General features: G+C 37.8%; 1 protein-coding gene and 1 non-coding gene across 2 annotated transcripts; one reads left to right on the top strand and one right to left on the bottom strand.

The window, feature by feature from the left end:
- Positions 1–2,638, top strand: LOC103958761. Its single transcript, XR_007260255.1, has 5 exons — positions 1–501; positions 589–721; positions 1,854–2,001; positions 2,092–2,198; positions 2,290–2,638. It is a non-coding gene; the product is annotated as an uncharacterized LOC103958761 (transcript).
- A 4,738-nt stretch (positions 2,639–7,376) lies between these two features.
- On the bottom strand, positions 7,377–9,669 carry LOC103958760 (homeobox-leucine zipper protein HAT5). The gene is made up of 3 exons (XM_009371078.3): positions 9,139–9,669; positions 8,162–8,556; positions 7,377–8,067 (listed from the first exon to the last, which is right to left on the bottom strand). The coding sequence occupies exons 1-3, from the start codon at positions 9,272–9,274 to the stop codon at positions 7,624–7,626; spliced, it is 975 nt and encodes a 324-aa protein (XP_009369353.2). The 5' UTR covers positions 9,275–9,669; the 3' UTR covers positions 7,377–7,623.
- Between the last annotated feature and the right edge of the window lie 4,478 nt (positions 9,670–14,147).

The raw sequence follows: 14,147 nt of genomic DNA on the forward strand, positions 1-14,147 counted from the left end.
TTAGAAATGTTATCTGTAGATATGGAGTTGTCAGTTGTGTGGCAAATTGCCAACCAGCCAATGGCCTTTCGACTTCACCAAAAGACCAGTAAATTGGCAAATCTGATTTTCTCAACTCCCAACGGTCACATATAAATCTCTCTGTCTCTCTCTGTCTCTCTGACTTTTTTCATCTTCCTAAATTAAAACCATATTCATATCCATCTCTGCAGCAATTGAAGAGAGAGAAACGTCCAATAGAAATAATGGGCATGCAGCTGATGAGGGCTTCTAGTTTTCATCCCCATCTTCTTCATCCCAAAAGCACTTCTACCCCTCCCGCAAAAGCACTTTTTGGCTTAGAACAAGTCAACAGCAGAAGCGTAGTAAACATCAAAAGAAGAAATCAATATTATGGGATTGTGGCTTCAAGCAATTTGGCTTCACCACTTTGGGACAGTTGGAGGCCTGAGAAGGGTTCGGCTGCTCCTTCTCTCAGTGATATTGTCTGGCCTTCTGCAGGTAATTAGAATCATAGAGATTAGAAATAATAACACCAATTAATCATGTGTTTAGCTGCATTAATGATGATCATTTGGTGAAAAATAGGGGCTTTTGCAGCAATGGCGTTATTGGGAAGGATGGATCAGATATTAGCACCAAAGGAATTTCAATGACAATTGCACCATTAGGAGCTGTTTCCGCAGTCCTCTTTGCCACTCCTGCTGCTCCTGGTGCTCGGGTATTAATTTGTTCTACTTTCTGAGTTTAAATTATGAAAGATTCTTGCATATAACTGATGATATATTTATGATCCGGTAAAGCTCATCGTCTGAGTTATGTAATGATATAATAACATTAAAGTTATATTTTTGAGCTTTATAATACTCATTACGTAACTTATGAAATGTTAGTGTAGCATGAGTCATAAATACAAATTTCTTTCTTAAATTATCCACAAGTGCTTTTTATTCTTTTATAATCTATTTGGTGAATGTGAGCCATAAGTTGCTTAGGTTTTGTTCTTTTACGAGTGTTTTTTGTTCTTTTATAATCTATTATTTTGATGAGAACTAAGATTTATATCTCATCTGATCAAGTATAATTTCTTTTTTTCTTATTAATAAAATTTCTTCGAATCACTGAAAACGCGGAAAAGGTTTTGAAGAAAAGTGAGCCATATGTTGCTTTTGTTCTCCTTTAAGTAGACTACCTTGTTCATTTGAACAACAAAAAAATAGACCACCTAGTTTCCCAAAAAAAAAAAAAAAAACTACCTTGTTTGAGTAGTGAGTCAATGATAGACACGTGTACATGTAGACAATTGGCACAACTCCACTTGTAATGGACCTCATATGATGAAAATGGAATGTAGCAAAAATAAGTCCAGATTTTCTTCAAATTGGGCCTTATTTTGATCCAAATTTATATATGGGTATTGGTCACATTTGGACCACTCATATAGGAAAATGTTGAAAAGTAAATGGGGAACTGTCAATTAGTCATAGATGTTTTTGTATATGAGTTTGGCAAACTCTACAACTCTGTAAAGAAACTTGTATCTCAAGTAATTAATTTTATTTGATATCCTCTGTTCAAATACCCCCTCTTCTTTATGCTTAGTCGTTTAGTATGTGAAAATACCTATATACCTAGGTCAGATAAAGGGTTAAACATATATTAGACGACCATATGAAATAGTCGAACTTAAGTGCATCTTGGTCGAAAAATGATCAATAGAGTTAGAAGTGCTCGACTTAGATTTGACAGTTAAACAAATTTGCTATTCGTAAAACGGGGTCATTTCAATTTAAGATAATCAAAAGCATAGTGTATTGAAATAACACATTAATTCTCCCTTGTGATTTTGGCAGAAGTACAATATGTTCATGGCACAAATAGGTTGTGCAGCCATTGGGGTGCTTGCATTTTCCACATTTGGCCCTGGATGGCTTGCTAGAAGCTTTGCCCTAGCTGCATCCGTTGCCTTCATGATTTGCACACGCTCCACACATCCACCTGGTAATCCCTCCTTCCTGCTATATTTTTCATTAATCTCATTTTTCTGCTACTAAAATAAGTTGCACGACTCATTCTGTGTTCAATTTGTAGCTGCAAGCTTGCCTATACTCTTCATTGATGGAGCTAAGTTCCATAACCTGAGTTTTTGGTATGCTTTGTTCCCCGGCGCCGCCGGATGCCTTCTTCTTTGTTTGATTGTAAGTACTGTTATATACTAAACCCTAAACACATTTCAGTACTTCTAGTATGCAATGGCTGATCTCACTCTTTATCTCAATGTTTCTGCAGCAAGAGATAGTCTTATACTTGAAGGACAACTTCAAATTTTGATCATCCGGAAGCAAACACATGCTTTGGTACTCACATAGTTGGATACATCATACATTCATTCATCTCAAGTTCAATATTGGAGGAAATGCACCAATACCATAGAAATGAGAAAGGAAAGCTTGGGTATAACTAAAGGTCAGCAAGTTTTGGGTTCGACTAGCGCCGGATCTGCCAATGTACACGTGAAATTAAGTCCAAGGAGCTTGTTGCCCAAGATTTTGGTTGTAAAATGTGATCTAAAATTGTTCTCGCCTAGATGTGGTCCTAATTTTTAAAAGTAGTGCATTGATGGTTCTTGGTTCTTGAATTGATGTGAGAAAATATCTATATGCCATGGTCCATGACTCCTTGAGAGTATATTTATTTTGTTGGGGGCTTATAAATTCATGAGTTTTTTCTTGCACCGCAAAAGAATTCTGCCCAAACAGAATCACTGATTTGTGGGGTAAAATGGAGGATAACAAGAACTATCATCATCTAATTATATACAAAAGCCAAACAACTTCCAATTTTCCAAATCATAAAAGTGGGTGAGAGAGAAGGGACGGTAGAGAGAAAAGGGTCCAGGTGTATCAGAATTGATTACTTACGTTTTGGTCATGTTCTATGTATACTAATTATGATAAGTTTTCTTTCCTTGCAAGTAATACAAACCTATGACGATTTAATCTCAAAATCGTATTGGGATTCTTCTTTACGTTTGCACAAACAAATTCCTAATTAAGAAATCTATTCACAACAATTATCAAATTATATACAATTTGACACAGGTAAAAAAATTGTTTGTTAAGAATTAAATTCACTCCTAATATTTAATAAAATTCATGTTGAAAACCATGAACTTACTTAAAACATGATAAAAATGGTCGAAAAACTTTCATCGAGTACAACTTTTTGCAGTATTCTATACACACGTATAAGATTGAGTAAGAGAAAGCATAAAAATGGATCAAAACCCTCCCTAGCTTTATAGCTCTCCTTTGTCAATCTATGCATTTGGTCCTTCTCCAAACCTTACTATTCGGAACCTAAAGATCAGGAACTTCTAACCCTTAATTTGTGTGAAAGAGATATAAATGCTTTTAGTTTATGTAAGATGGACTAATATAATGAGTTAATGATGACCGTCAGATTCAATTTGAGTAGTCTAAATTGCTGGATTCTTAGAATTTAAAAAGTGAGATTCCTAGTTGATTCTGTCCGGTCAATTTATATGTCAAACAAATTTACTAAATTTAAATGACATCCTTTGTCGACCATGAAGAAGAAACAAAATAAAAACAAAGGCAAAGGATCGTGAAGATAAAATAAGGAGGAGGGAGAAGAAGAAATGGGCCGTGGGCCCATAGAAAGCAACCCTACACGTGGTGACATAAGGACTGATGGGAGACCGTGGTACCTGGACAGATGCGTCCACTCGCTCTCCCACCGGCATACCCTCTGCTTTCTGGGCCCCACCGGGCCCACTTCCACTCCATGCTTATCTGTGGCCTAAGCTTTATTACTAAAAATTGCATTAATAAACTGTTTGAACACCTCATGTGGTGGGGCCCGCCTAACTTTTGACCTGATAATCATCCAATCAGGGCCGTCGATCTTGCGCAAGGCGTCCACGTCGGGTGGTGGCCCAACGAGCTGGAAGATTCCCCGGGGGGAAGGGTGGGGACGGTGTTTTCCATCGTGATGTAATCGACGAGATCCGAGCATCGCAGCTGTACACGTGGCCAACACACGTCGAAACCCTAGCAGCTAGGGTTGTGAGGGTATGTGAAAAATCTCCAAATAAAGTGCCTCGACATTCGAGAACGACGGACACTTGGCATGTTATATATGGCCCATCTTGTAAGTGCCGTAAGATATGGGATGTAAAAGTGAGAAAATCTTCTCCTCCAAGTATGCTTTTGTTGCATTGTTGAAAGAAAAAAAAAAACCGCTCTATGTGTGTATGAAACTATGAATGGGAGACGGAGTTAACGAGAGATGACTTTTAATTCTAAATTGTGTTTTTATCATCGAGTGATATTCTAATTTAGTTTATATAATATGAGAGAAGTAATCTTTTAAGTTGGTTATTTAATTCGTGTAATTATCGTTTTGTTTAGTTGTGTAGCATACGACTTTTGATGAAATGATTACCTTGCTTTCTTTGTGAATTCATACTAATTTTACAAATTAATGTCTCAAATCGAAGATCTTGAGTTGACTCAAACACATTATACTTTAAAGTCCTCTTTATGCCGATTAAATGGCCTTTCATTCTAACCAAAATTTTATTTGAACAAAAAACAAATTTCTAACCAAAATTTGCAAAACATCTTATATATACATACACACACACACACACACACACACAATGCTTATGTATATATTCTCTTTTTAGATGGGGTAGGTGAGGTGAAGAAACATTTCTTACAATAATATTATAGCCTACAAAATTTTGCATGCATAAAGTTGTGCATTTAATTTGTATAATTTAATGAGAGACCTTGAGCTACAAACCTTTTGATTTTCTATTAGTTTTCTATCAAACACAAGCTTTAAATTAAAAGATGAGAACACTCCAAAAACCATAGGAAAAATTTGCCATTTAAAAAAAAATGTGTATGAAACCTCTTGGTTAATCCCATGGATTTGTCCCAAGTAAACAGACGTGTACAAAATCGGAAAGTAAACAAAGTTAGAGTCCACGCTAAGCTGTGTTTTGAAATTTAACATGCATTTTATTATTGCATTTGAAAATTATTGTTTGACAATTAGATCATAACCTTGGGTTCTGATGGATTTGTGAAGTTGGATTAGCCATCTAGAACATCAGTGTGAAAACTGTTTTGCATATGCAGACGATTCCGCATGTTTAATATTTTTAAAAAGTGATGCAGGAGAGATTATTTATTTAAATTATATTTTATAGATCATATAGTTTAATGGTTGATGTTTGAACTTAAAAATAAATAAATAAATTTGCAAATATTCTCACAAAACTTAAGTTCGAATTTGACTCTTGAATAGTAAAAGGACTTGTGTGCTCCGTTAAATCACTCAAGTAATGTTAAATTGTTTTTTAAATGAGGGGGCCAAATGCCAATGGTGAATTGGTGGCACGCGTGACAGAGATGTTTTGCAAAGATTATCAAAATAATGCTTCTTCAAGTTTCTAATTGTATCATGAACTGAGAAATGGTCGTATACAAAAGACTATAAGATTCCCCGACTTTGCCCAACACAGTGGAGAACCATGAGAGGAAGCAACCACATTCTACGACGAATTAGGGCAGTTCTCACATTGGATATGATTAAAATAAAATTAGATGAGATTAAAATATAAGAGATCTCATGTTTTTGTAAAAACTGTCAAATAGATGACGTGGTTTGAGTGCTCCTACACGAGTTCTTCTCTTCACCGCCAAGGAAGGAGATTCCATTTGACTAAGGGTGAGAAGCATAAGATTTCGTATTATTGAGGTTCAAGATAAATTTATTTTCACACATCTAATGATCACCTTATTGATCACATTACTCATAAAAATTTATCAAACGCAAAAGGAAAATTTGATGTGCCTCCTTAATGTATCTAAAAAACATTTGTCAAAATGTTCTACCTTGATTTGAAATGCATGTGGTCCTTCAACCAATCCCTTTCTTTGCCCGAGCAAAATGGGTAAATTGGTGGATAGTGAGCACACCTATTTTTGGTGGCACAAGCTGTAGTTCCCAACTTCCCAACAAAGAAAGGCAGCACCAATGCACTCGTCGCTAATTTGAAAAGTTTGATCCAATTTGCAAAGGAAATCACACAAGAGAAGCTCCTCGAACAAACTTAACCTTATTGGCAATTTGGCTAAGATCATAGTTTTCAACATGATAAGAGCAAGAACATCATTTGATGGGTTTGTGTGTCAAATTGTTCCTCCCTTTCACTTAACGGGATCCTTTCTAATTGATATGGTAATCATAATAGTAATGCTAGGTAGACTAATTTTTTTAGTCACATTGCAAATTATGTGATATGTCACCAATAGAAAATAAACACGTTAATCAACTACTTAAGTAATAATCAAATCATCAACAATCAAGCCATATAGTTTACCAAATATGATTCAAATAGATGATCTCCATAGCATTAACCTAATCATATTTTATATCACCAGTTCTGGTAGCCATTTTCCCAAGAATCTAAATCCAAAACGAAACCAAGAGTACTGATTACATGGAAAGGAGGAAGAGTTATCAACTTTATGGGTTAGCAACTTCAGGAGTTATGCGTGAGAGAAAAACTTCAGTCGAGTTACCCTGTTACATTACTTCAGAGACACAGATAAGAGGACTCGCATTTTTGTAAACCCTACTAACGAAGGATTTGCTTTCTTTATTTGTGTCTCGAATAGACAAACGTGATGGAGCAACCCAACTGAAGTTTTTCGCCTTTATCTTTTGGCCTCCACCATACAAAGGAAAGAAAAAGTAGAAAACAAATAGAAAGAAAATAAAATGGATGACACACCATCATGAAGTTGACCCCCACAATATGAAAGTAAGAAAAAGCAATACCTTTGGATGCTTTGCTTCGCTCAGCTTCACAAGAAATCTGTGCAACCGGACTTTAATTGTAGCTAGCAATGGTATATGGAAGTCAACTGAAAATTTCTGTGTACGTAATACACACACACACACACACATATAAACATACACAGAACTTCAATAATACAGATCAGGATGTGTGGAAATCGTATATAAAAAAAGCTCAAGATAGCAAAACACCATTGAACATAAGTTGGCTCTGGAAGTCAATGTCTCGATGAAATAGGAAGATGAACTAGTACAAAGGGTCCAATTGAGTTTACTTACATGCCAATCATCTGCACCTCTTTTGGTTTAACATTCCACAACTGATTTGAAGCTTGAAAAGTTTCTTGGTATGCAAGAAACGGTACCAAGAAACGGCAAGCGATATCGGGATAGAAGCATAAAGAGGAACTAGCAAGGGCTCGCGTTTAAAACTCGTTTCATGACATTTTTAAACAAAAGTATGAAATTTCCCATCAAGCTTCCTTAACAAGAGAACTTTATTTACTTACATGAAATTCCATACAAAAATGGTCCATTAAGCACTAATTAAGAGCCCCATGAAAAACAAGATTACAACGGGGCAAAAACCACCATCTATTGAAACCTTGTTCCCACCACCACATCGGGATCGGGGTGCGCCGTTTTGCTTGGACTTATTTTCACTTCTATGCCATACTTTAAACAAAGATGGTAATACCCCGGGGATTCGGATTTGCCAGAAGAAACTTAGTAAGACCAGGACCAAAAGGCGTGATCTTCCACCGGGAATGCGTAATTACATGAATTCGCAGGCGTATCAGAGTAATCAACATCTTCAATCTTTGGGAAGATGTATGGAGGCAGCAGGCTTTTGGTAAAGTTATCTTCTTCATCTTGGGAAAGGTCAGACTGTTCAGGTTCAAAAGCATACGAAGAATCACCAGGCTCCAAGAGTGAAGAGTGAACTGCATCCGTGTAATGTGAGCTGTCTGAATCAAATATATCACTCCTGCCTGAACTAAGATCTTCCTGCTTGGAGGCCACAGCTGAGACTTTTGATACTTCGCCTTCAGAGACCGTGTCAGCAATTGGCTTCTGCGGCGGTTCTTGAGATAATCTGTTGGTATCAGATAGTTCTGAATTTCCCCCCTCTTTCTCTTTGAGATGCAGCTTGTCTGAGAGGACAGTAACCTGACGACCAATTCAGACATATCATGTCAAATTCGAAAGCAAAATACTACAAATGGAAAAATTAAGGCAGGGAATCACAGATATCAATCGCTACCTCGGCCTTTAGTTTATCATTCTCCTTGGAAAGGCTTTCACAATCAGCCTTGAGATTATTGTAGTTGGCTTGCAACTCCTCATAATCCTTCTCAAGCTGTTTTGTCTTCCACCTTGCGCGGCGGTTCTGGAACCATATCGCAACCTGCCGAGGCTGCAAGCCAAGGTCCTTTGCAAGCAGGACTTTCCTCTCCGGTTCCAGTTTGTTTTCCACGTCAAAGCTTTTTTCGAGAAACTGGACTTGATCAGCGGTTAGCCGCCTCTTCTTCCCAGGTTGATGGAGATACTCATCCAAGTCATCGTCCCCGTTATCTTCGTGCTCATACTGGCGGAACAATGACCTATTCGATCCACTTCCTCCACGAACATCTTCGAAACTCACCATCGATCTTGAACCTGAACAAGATATTATTCGTTAATTAGAATACCATCTTCCAAAATAATACCACACATATGAACAGCATCTCACCACACAATTTTCCTCTACAAATCATATGGATTATATCTAAAAACGAACATAAACACTCACTCCATGATCAGTTCTGATCACAAAGTGTGTGTTTGTTTTGGCAGCTGATTATTCTACGATTCCGAATTCCGAAATAATTAACATAATTATAACCAGAAAGATGAACAGGGGCCTGGACTATATGCAAATTTTAATTTTTACTTAATTCACACACAAGTTAAGCAGCAACATATACATATCAACATATCCATATATACCAAAAGACTAAATATTTAAGGAGAACATAAACACTGAAAAATTAGTGATAAATCAAGGATGACACGCATATATCGAGAAATAGCCAGATATGTGGTCACATATCCTAGCTAGGGTGTTGGGTTCAAAACTTTCATGTGTAATAGTTTCAAATCATTGCCCTCACCTTAATAATAATTTTTTTTTTACCAAAAAAAAATCAGCCCGAATAATAAAAATCAGAAACAGAGTATACAAAGAGAGTGAAATAGTACCGAGAAAAGAAGCAGACGAAGAATTTGATGACTCAGAAAGGAATAGAGAATCAAGACGCTCAGAACCCCTCTGGTTCTGAAACAAAGCACTCAGGCCGGACGAACTTCCGCCGCCGTAGACCCTCCCGCCGGACATGTTTACAGTCAACACTCCGACGAATTAGTATTGTTTACTATGTGATTATTAAGCTGCTCGAGCGAACATCACAGCTTGGTTTTTTGGATGGTAAGTGATCCGAAGCTCAGGGTTTAGAAAGAATCACGCTTTGTGGCGGAAGAAGCTGGTGATGATGATTTCTGTGATGTGGGAAGTGTGGGAACAGCGGCTGCACACACCCATCACTCAGAAGAAGGAGAAGTTGTGGGACGATGAATTGGAGGTAGTGGTGAAACAGTGGAGAAGAAGCAGCTCTGTAAATTGGAAGTTTCACAGAGAGAGAGAGAGAAAGACAGAGAAGAAGCAGCTCTGTAAATTGGAAGTTTCACAGAGAGAGAGAGAGAGAGAGAGAGAGAGAGAGAGAGAGAGAAGGAGAGTTTCCTTCTTCTTTCTCGAAGCGCAGCGTGATGGTGATAAATATAGTAAAACCCAAAGGGGTTAGAGGACAAAGGTGGGGGTTTGATTACAATGCTGCCCTTCGTTGTAAAGCATCAATGGCGTACTTATTTTGTAATTGTACCGGAATATATTATGATACATCATATGTCATTATGTAATTGGAAATTTTTTTTTTTTAAATTTTAATTGTATAATAACATATTACGTACTGACAAGTGTTTCAAACACATTGAAAAATCTCTCTATAACAATATATGCATAACCCTAAAATCATCTCTTTTCATATTTGATTTCAGTTCTAAGTACTTGGTCTTAGAATCTTTTAGAATTACAAAATGAGGCTCTAGTTATTGTGTTTTGTTGTATATGATTTGATTTGTCTAATATTCCATGGGGTTAAAATACCTTGTGAAACCTATAAATAAAATCAAAATGTTAGAAATTAATAATTTGTGCTAAAGGCACATGACTATTTGGTCCAGCGTCAATAGTCTTCATTTTGTTAAAACAGAGGTGAAGTTTGACTTACAAATGTAAAGACAATATTATATTTGTAGTTAGTTTAATATTAAGTTGTGACACATTATGATTTGTAATGGATGAGTCAATGACACGTTGTAAAAAAAATTGTTCGTATCATATATGATTCGTTTATCTAATTCACTATCACTGGATAAGTAGCTTATAAGGATTTTTTTTAATAAAAAAAAGGACAAACTGGTGGGTTCGCCACACCAATCTAACATTTTGAGGGCTGGAAAGACTCACAAAGGTATTTTAGTCTCCCCCTAGCCACCATTGTTTGATTCACCAACGTCAAAAATCAAATCCAAGACGTGCCATGAAGAATATTGGCCTGAAATTCGTTATGTTTTGAGCTTTGACGTAGCTTAATGGTTGTATGGTTGTGGTACTCTAGTTCTTTCGCTCGAAGTTTTTTCCAATAGGTTTTCCGCAAGCACCATTGTGACAGTCCGTCCCGAAAATATCGAAGATGTACGTGTGAAAAGATGAAATTGCCCCTAGTGCGTTTTCTTTTCGTGTTGCGGTTGCTTTGGGTTTTGTTGGCATGTGTGGAGCCGCACACACACACCCTCACTTTCCCTATCCCTCTGTCCATTTCCCTGTCTCTGTCCCGTGTCTCTCTCTCCCTTCCCATTCACCATAAACGTACGGCACACACCCAAAACCCCTCAAACCTTTACAGATCGAAGAAACTAAACCCATATCCATGCTCGTGAGGCTCGTACGAGTCTAACCATACCATTTTCAGGTAAGAACTACAACGTTTTCACGTCGTTTCGAAGTGGTCCGATTTGGGTACTATTCATGCGAACGTAATTCCTCACGTTTTTGGGAAAATGAAGCTTGTAGGTAGCTTGGTGAGGTCCCAAGGAGTCTCGGAGTGGTTCATTTGGTGAATTTGGACGTCGGGATCGTTGGATGTGGAGTTGGCCGGATTTTGGAGATTTGGACAGGTAAAATCTAGTGGTTTTCAACCCTTAAAAGTAGTATATTTATGTTCTCCTAGTCCTAAGTGTCATTTTGGTGCAAAAATCGTGAAATTTGGACGAGAAATGACCGAGATATCAAGGTTTAAAATTTTTCTAGTTTTCCGGCGCCGGCGACGGTGCTGGAGTCTCGCCAGAGAAGGTGACGGAATATTCCGTCAATTCTGACGGAATATTCCTGACGCCGTTAACGGAATCTGTCAAAACTGACGGAATATTCCTAACGGCGTCAGTTGACGCCGTCAGCGTGCCAGGCACGTGCCTGCGTGGGGGGCGTGTGCGGCGGTGGAAAATTTTTCTAAAAATATGGGTGTGATCCTGAGGTTGTGTAGAGCACGTTGGTATATTCAATTGTCCATTTTGAGCAATGTATGAGAAGTTATTACGAAAGGAAGGTTATGTGCTTTAAAATTAACGTTTTTATAGTATTTTCGCATATAGGTGAAACGTATCCCGAGGACGAGCGTGGTCACTCGAGGCAGGGGGGCTACGACCCTTCCACATACCAGTGAGTGGGCTTTTGGTTTTCCGTATATACCTATATACTTATATTTTTCCCAGAAATTGTTTAAAAAGGGTTAATTGTTTTATGCCATGCACCATATTATTATTGTTATGCATCATCACGTGCATTTTAATTGCATACATGTACATATGCATATTTGGGTGCTGTGGATGCACAGGTAAGTGCCAGGTAAGTGTTATTCACGTTTATATTCAGTAGTGGTTTGAGATGCTTAGAGAGCTCATAACCTACACCCCCGGTGTTAGTGCTCCCGCCCCGAGTAGGGCACAGTCCTTCACGTGTTGTTCACCTCCCGCACCATACGCTCAGCTTGGATCCAAGTTAGGTGCACAGTCTTGTCGTACAGACCACTTTAGGTGGTTCCGACTCGTAAGTGACCCGCGATTATTCGCACAGCCTTCACGTGATCGTAGCACTAGAGCGTTTATATATATTACACCCAGGCCTGTCGTACAGACCACTTTAGGTGGTTCCGACTCGTGGGCAAGTTTAGATATAGTGATTGAGATTTGAGCTCTAGATACAGCCGTAAAGGTCACTTTAGGTGACTCCGGCTGCCAGACTATATATACTTTGATGTGATTATACCTGAGCACTTGCATTTTATTCTGAGGTTCCGACATGGCATATTATGGAGCATGATTGGTATATCTATATATATACGTGCATATGTTTATTTTCTGAGAAGTATACAGGTTTTACGGCGAGGGGTTAGAATATTGTTTTTGAAATGATTTTCGAAAAGCTTTGTTTTTGCCCACTCACGCTTTTGTTTTGCGCCCCTCCAGGTTCTAGCGGTTCAGTTGATTTGGTGGTTTCCCAGAGGGCTTTTCCAGCATTTCTGACAGACGAGCACCAACGTATGTTCACCTTCGGGTGCACTGCTGTCGCATCATTTTAATTTGGACTGTTGTAGACTTATTGCTCTGAACGTATCGTCTCACTTACGCTAGCACTCATTACTTTGACCTTATGTATGCTAGTTTTTATTTATTCGTACTTTTACATTACTATTTTATTAGCTTCCGCACTGTGCACTTGGCTACGTCACTTCCACGTGACGGCCAGCACGCCCTGATCTTGGTCGGGGTGTGTCAACCATATTCTTTATAAAAGAAAAGAATAATTCTAGGTAGACCAACCTTTTAAATTAAATTTGCAATCACATGATATATCACTAATAATAAATAAGTACATTAATCAAGACTTAAGTAATAATTCAATCATCAACAATCACGTCTAATAATTTACACAATATAATTTAAATAAATAATCTCCTTAACATTATCGTAAAAGAAAAATGTGCATGTATCTCAAAAAAATCACAGCGAGCTATCATAGGGGAGGGAGACCAGTTCATATCATATGGACAAAGTTTTGTTTTATTTTGTTTAGCAAGACGTGCAAACAACATTCTAAATATTGTAAACATATTCCACAAGAAAATGATGGAAAAGAGAGCGTGGAACGTGTAGGGGAGGGCATAATGGTAAATGTGCTGGTAATGGAAGATGAAAACGAGGGAGAGGACAGAAACAAAGGCATCGAGTCGAACCAGTCGCCATCAGGATTCATGAAGGAGCGAGTCCGAACAGATGACTCAGAAACCGAGTCTCTATGACCCTGACCACTCATTGCCACTTCAACCACCAGGGCGGCTCGCGATTGAACATGGCGGGCCACCATTGGGCCACGTCTACGTAAGGTGGGGCCAGTCATGTCTCTCCGTACAGATTTTATATTTGCTTGGTCTCGCTATCTCAGCCTCCTGTCAGCATGAACCTCAGGTCCTCGGCTAACTATATATGCCAAAACTCCAGTGACGTGCCCAAATATACTTATCTTATTTGCACAGTCAAATGAAAATATTCCCTTAATTTAACCTTGTAATTTGTATGGAGGGATTCGCGAATCGAGAAAGTTAAGTCAGGAATATGAGATGGAAGAATTGAGGAGATTGAAGACTGCAATGTGAGAGTTATATATTTTTGTAATTTGATTATAAATATGTGAAATCAGGAATAAGAGGAGTTTTAATACGAAAGTTGGAATTAAAATTTCAGTATTATTTTAAGTAAGTAAACATGTTATTAATTATTTTTTTTTTTTCACTTACCAATCAAAGTGGTTGCTAGGTTTCCTTCGTGTTGGTGACCATCTCGATATTAACTAGGCAATTTCAAGATTTAGTGTCTGATTCTTCCATCCTTTAGTATCGTTTATTTAAAACGTTGCTTAACAATAGACTTAGAATTGAATAAGTGAAAAAAGAATCAAGAGACATAAATAAATGTACATCAAAGACGACAAAATGATATTTGTTTCGTAGCAAAAATTTCTAAAACTGGGTGATTCTTTAGCCCAATAATTTGTTATACACTTGTTACATGAGCCCATAATTTGTTTTGCGTTTTCG

Source organism: the organism of the source record quoted next, unplaced genomic scaffold, assembly GCF_019419815.1.
Source record: "Pyrus x bretschneideri cultivar Hongxiangsu unplaced genomic scaffold, Pyrus_bretschneideri_v1 Contig3, whole genome shotgun sequence".
In the NCBI taxonomy this organism is placed as follows: domain Eukaryota; kingdom Viridiplantae; phylum Streptophyta; class Magnoliopsida; order Rosales; family Rosaceae; genus Pyrus; species Pyrus x bretschneideri.

Bases quoted from the DNA above. Each gene is read 5' to 3' on its own strand.
- LOC103958760 (XM_009371078.3), bottom strand. From the start codon at position 9,274: ATGTCCGGCGGGAGGGTCTACGGCGGCGGAAGTTCGTCCGGCCTGAGT. The intron at 8,557-9,138 runs GTACTATTTCAC...TATCTTGTTCAG, and splicing joins TTCGTCTGCTTCTTTTCTCG to GTTCAAGATCGATGGTGAGT. The intron at 8,068-8,161 runs GTAGCGATTGAT...ATTGGTCGTCAG, and splicing joins ATGATAAACTAAAGGCCGAG to GTTACTGTCCTCTCAGACAA.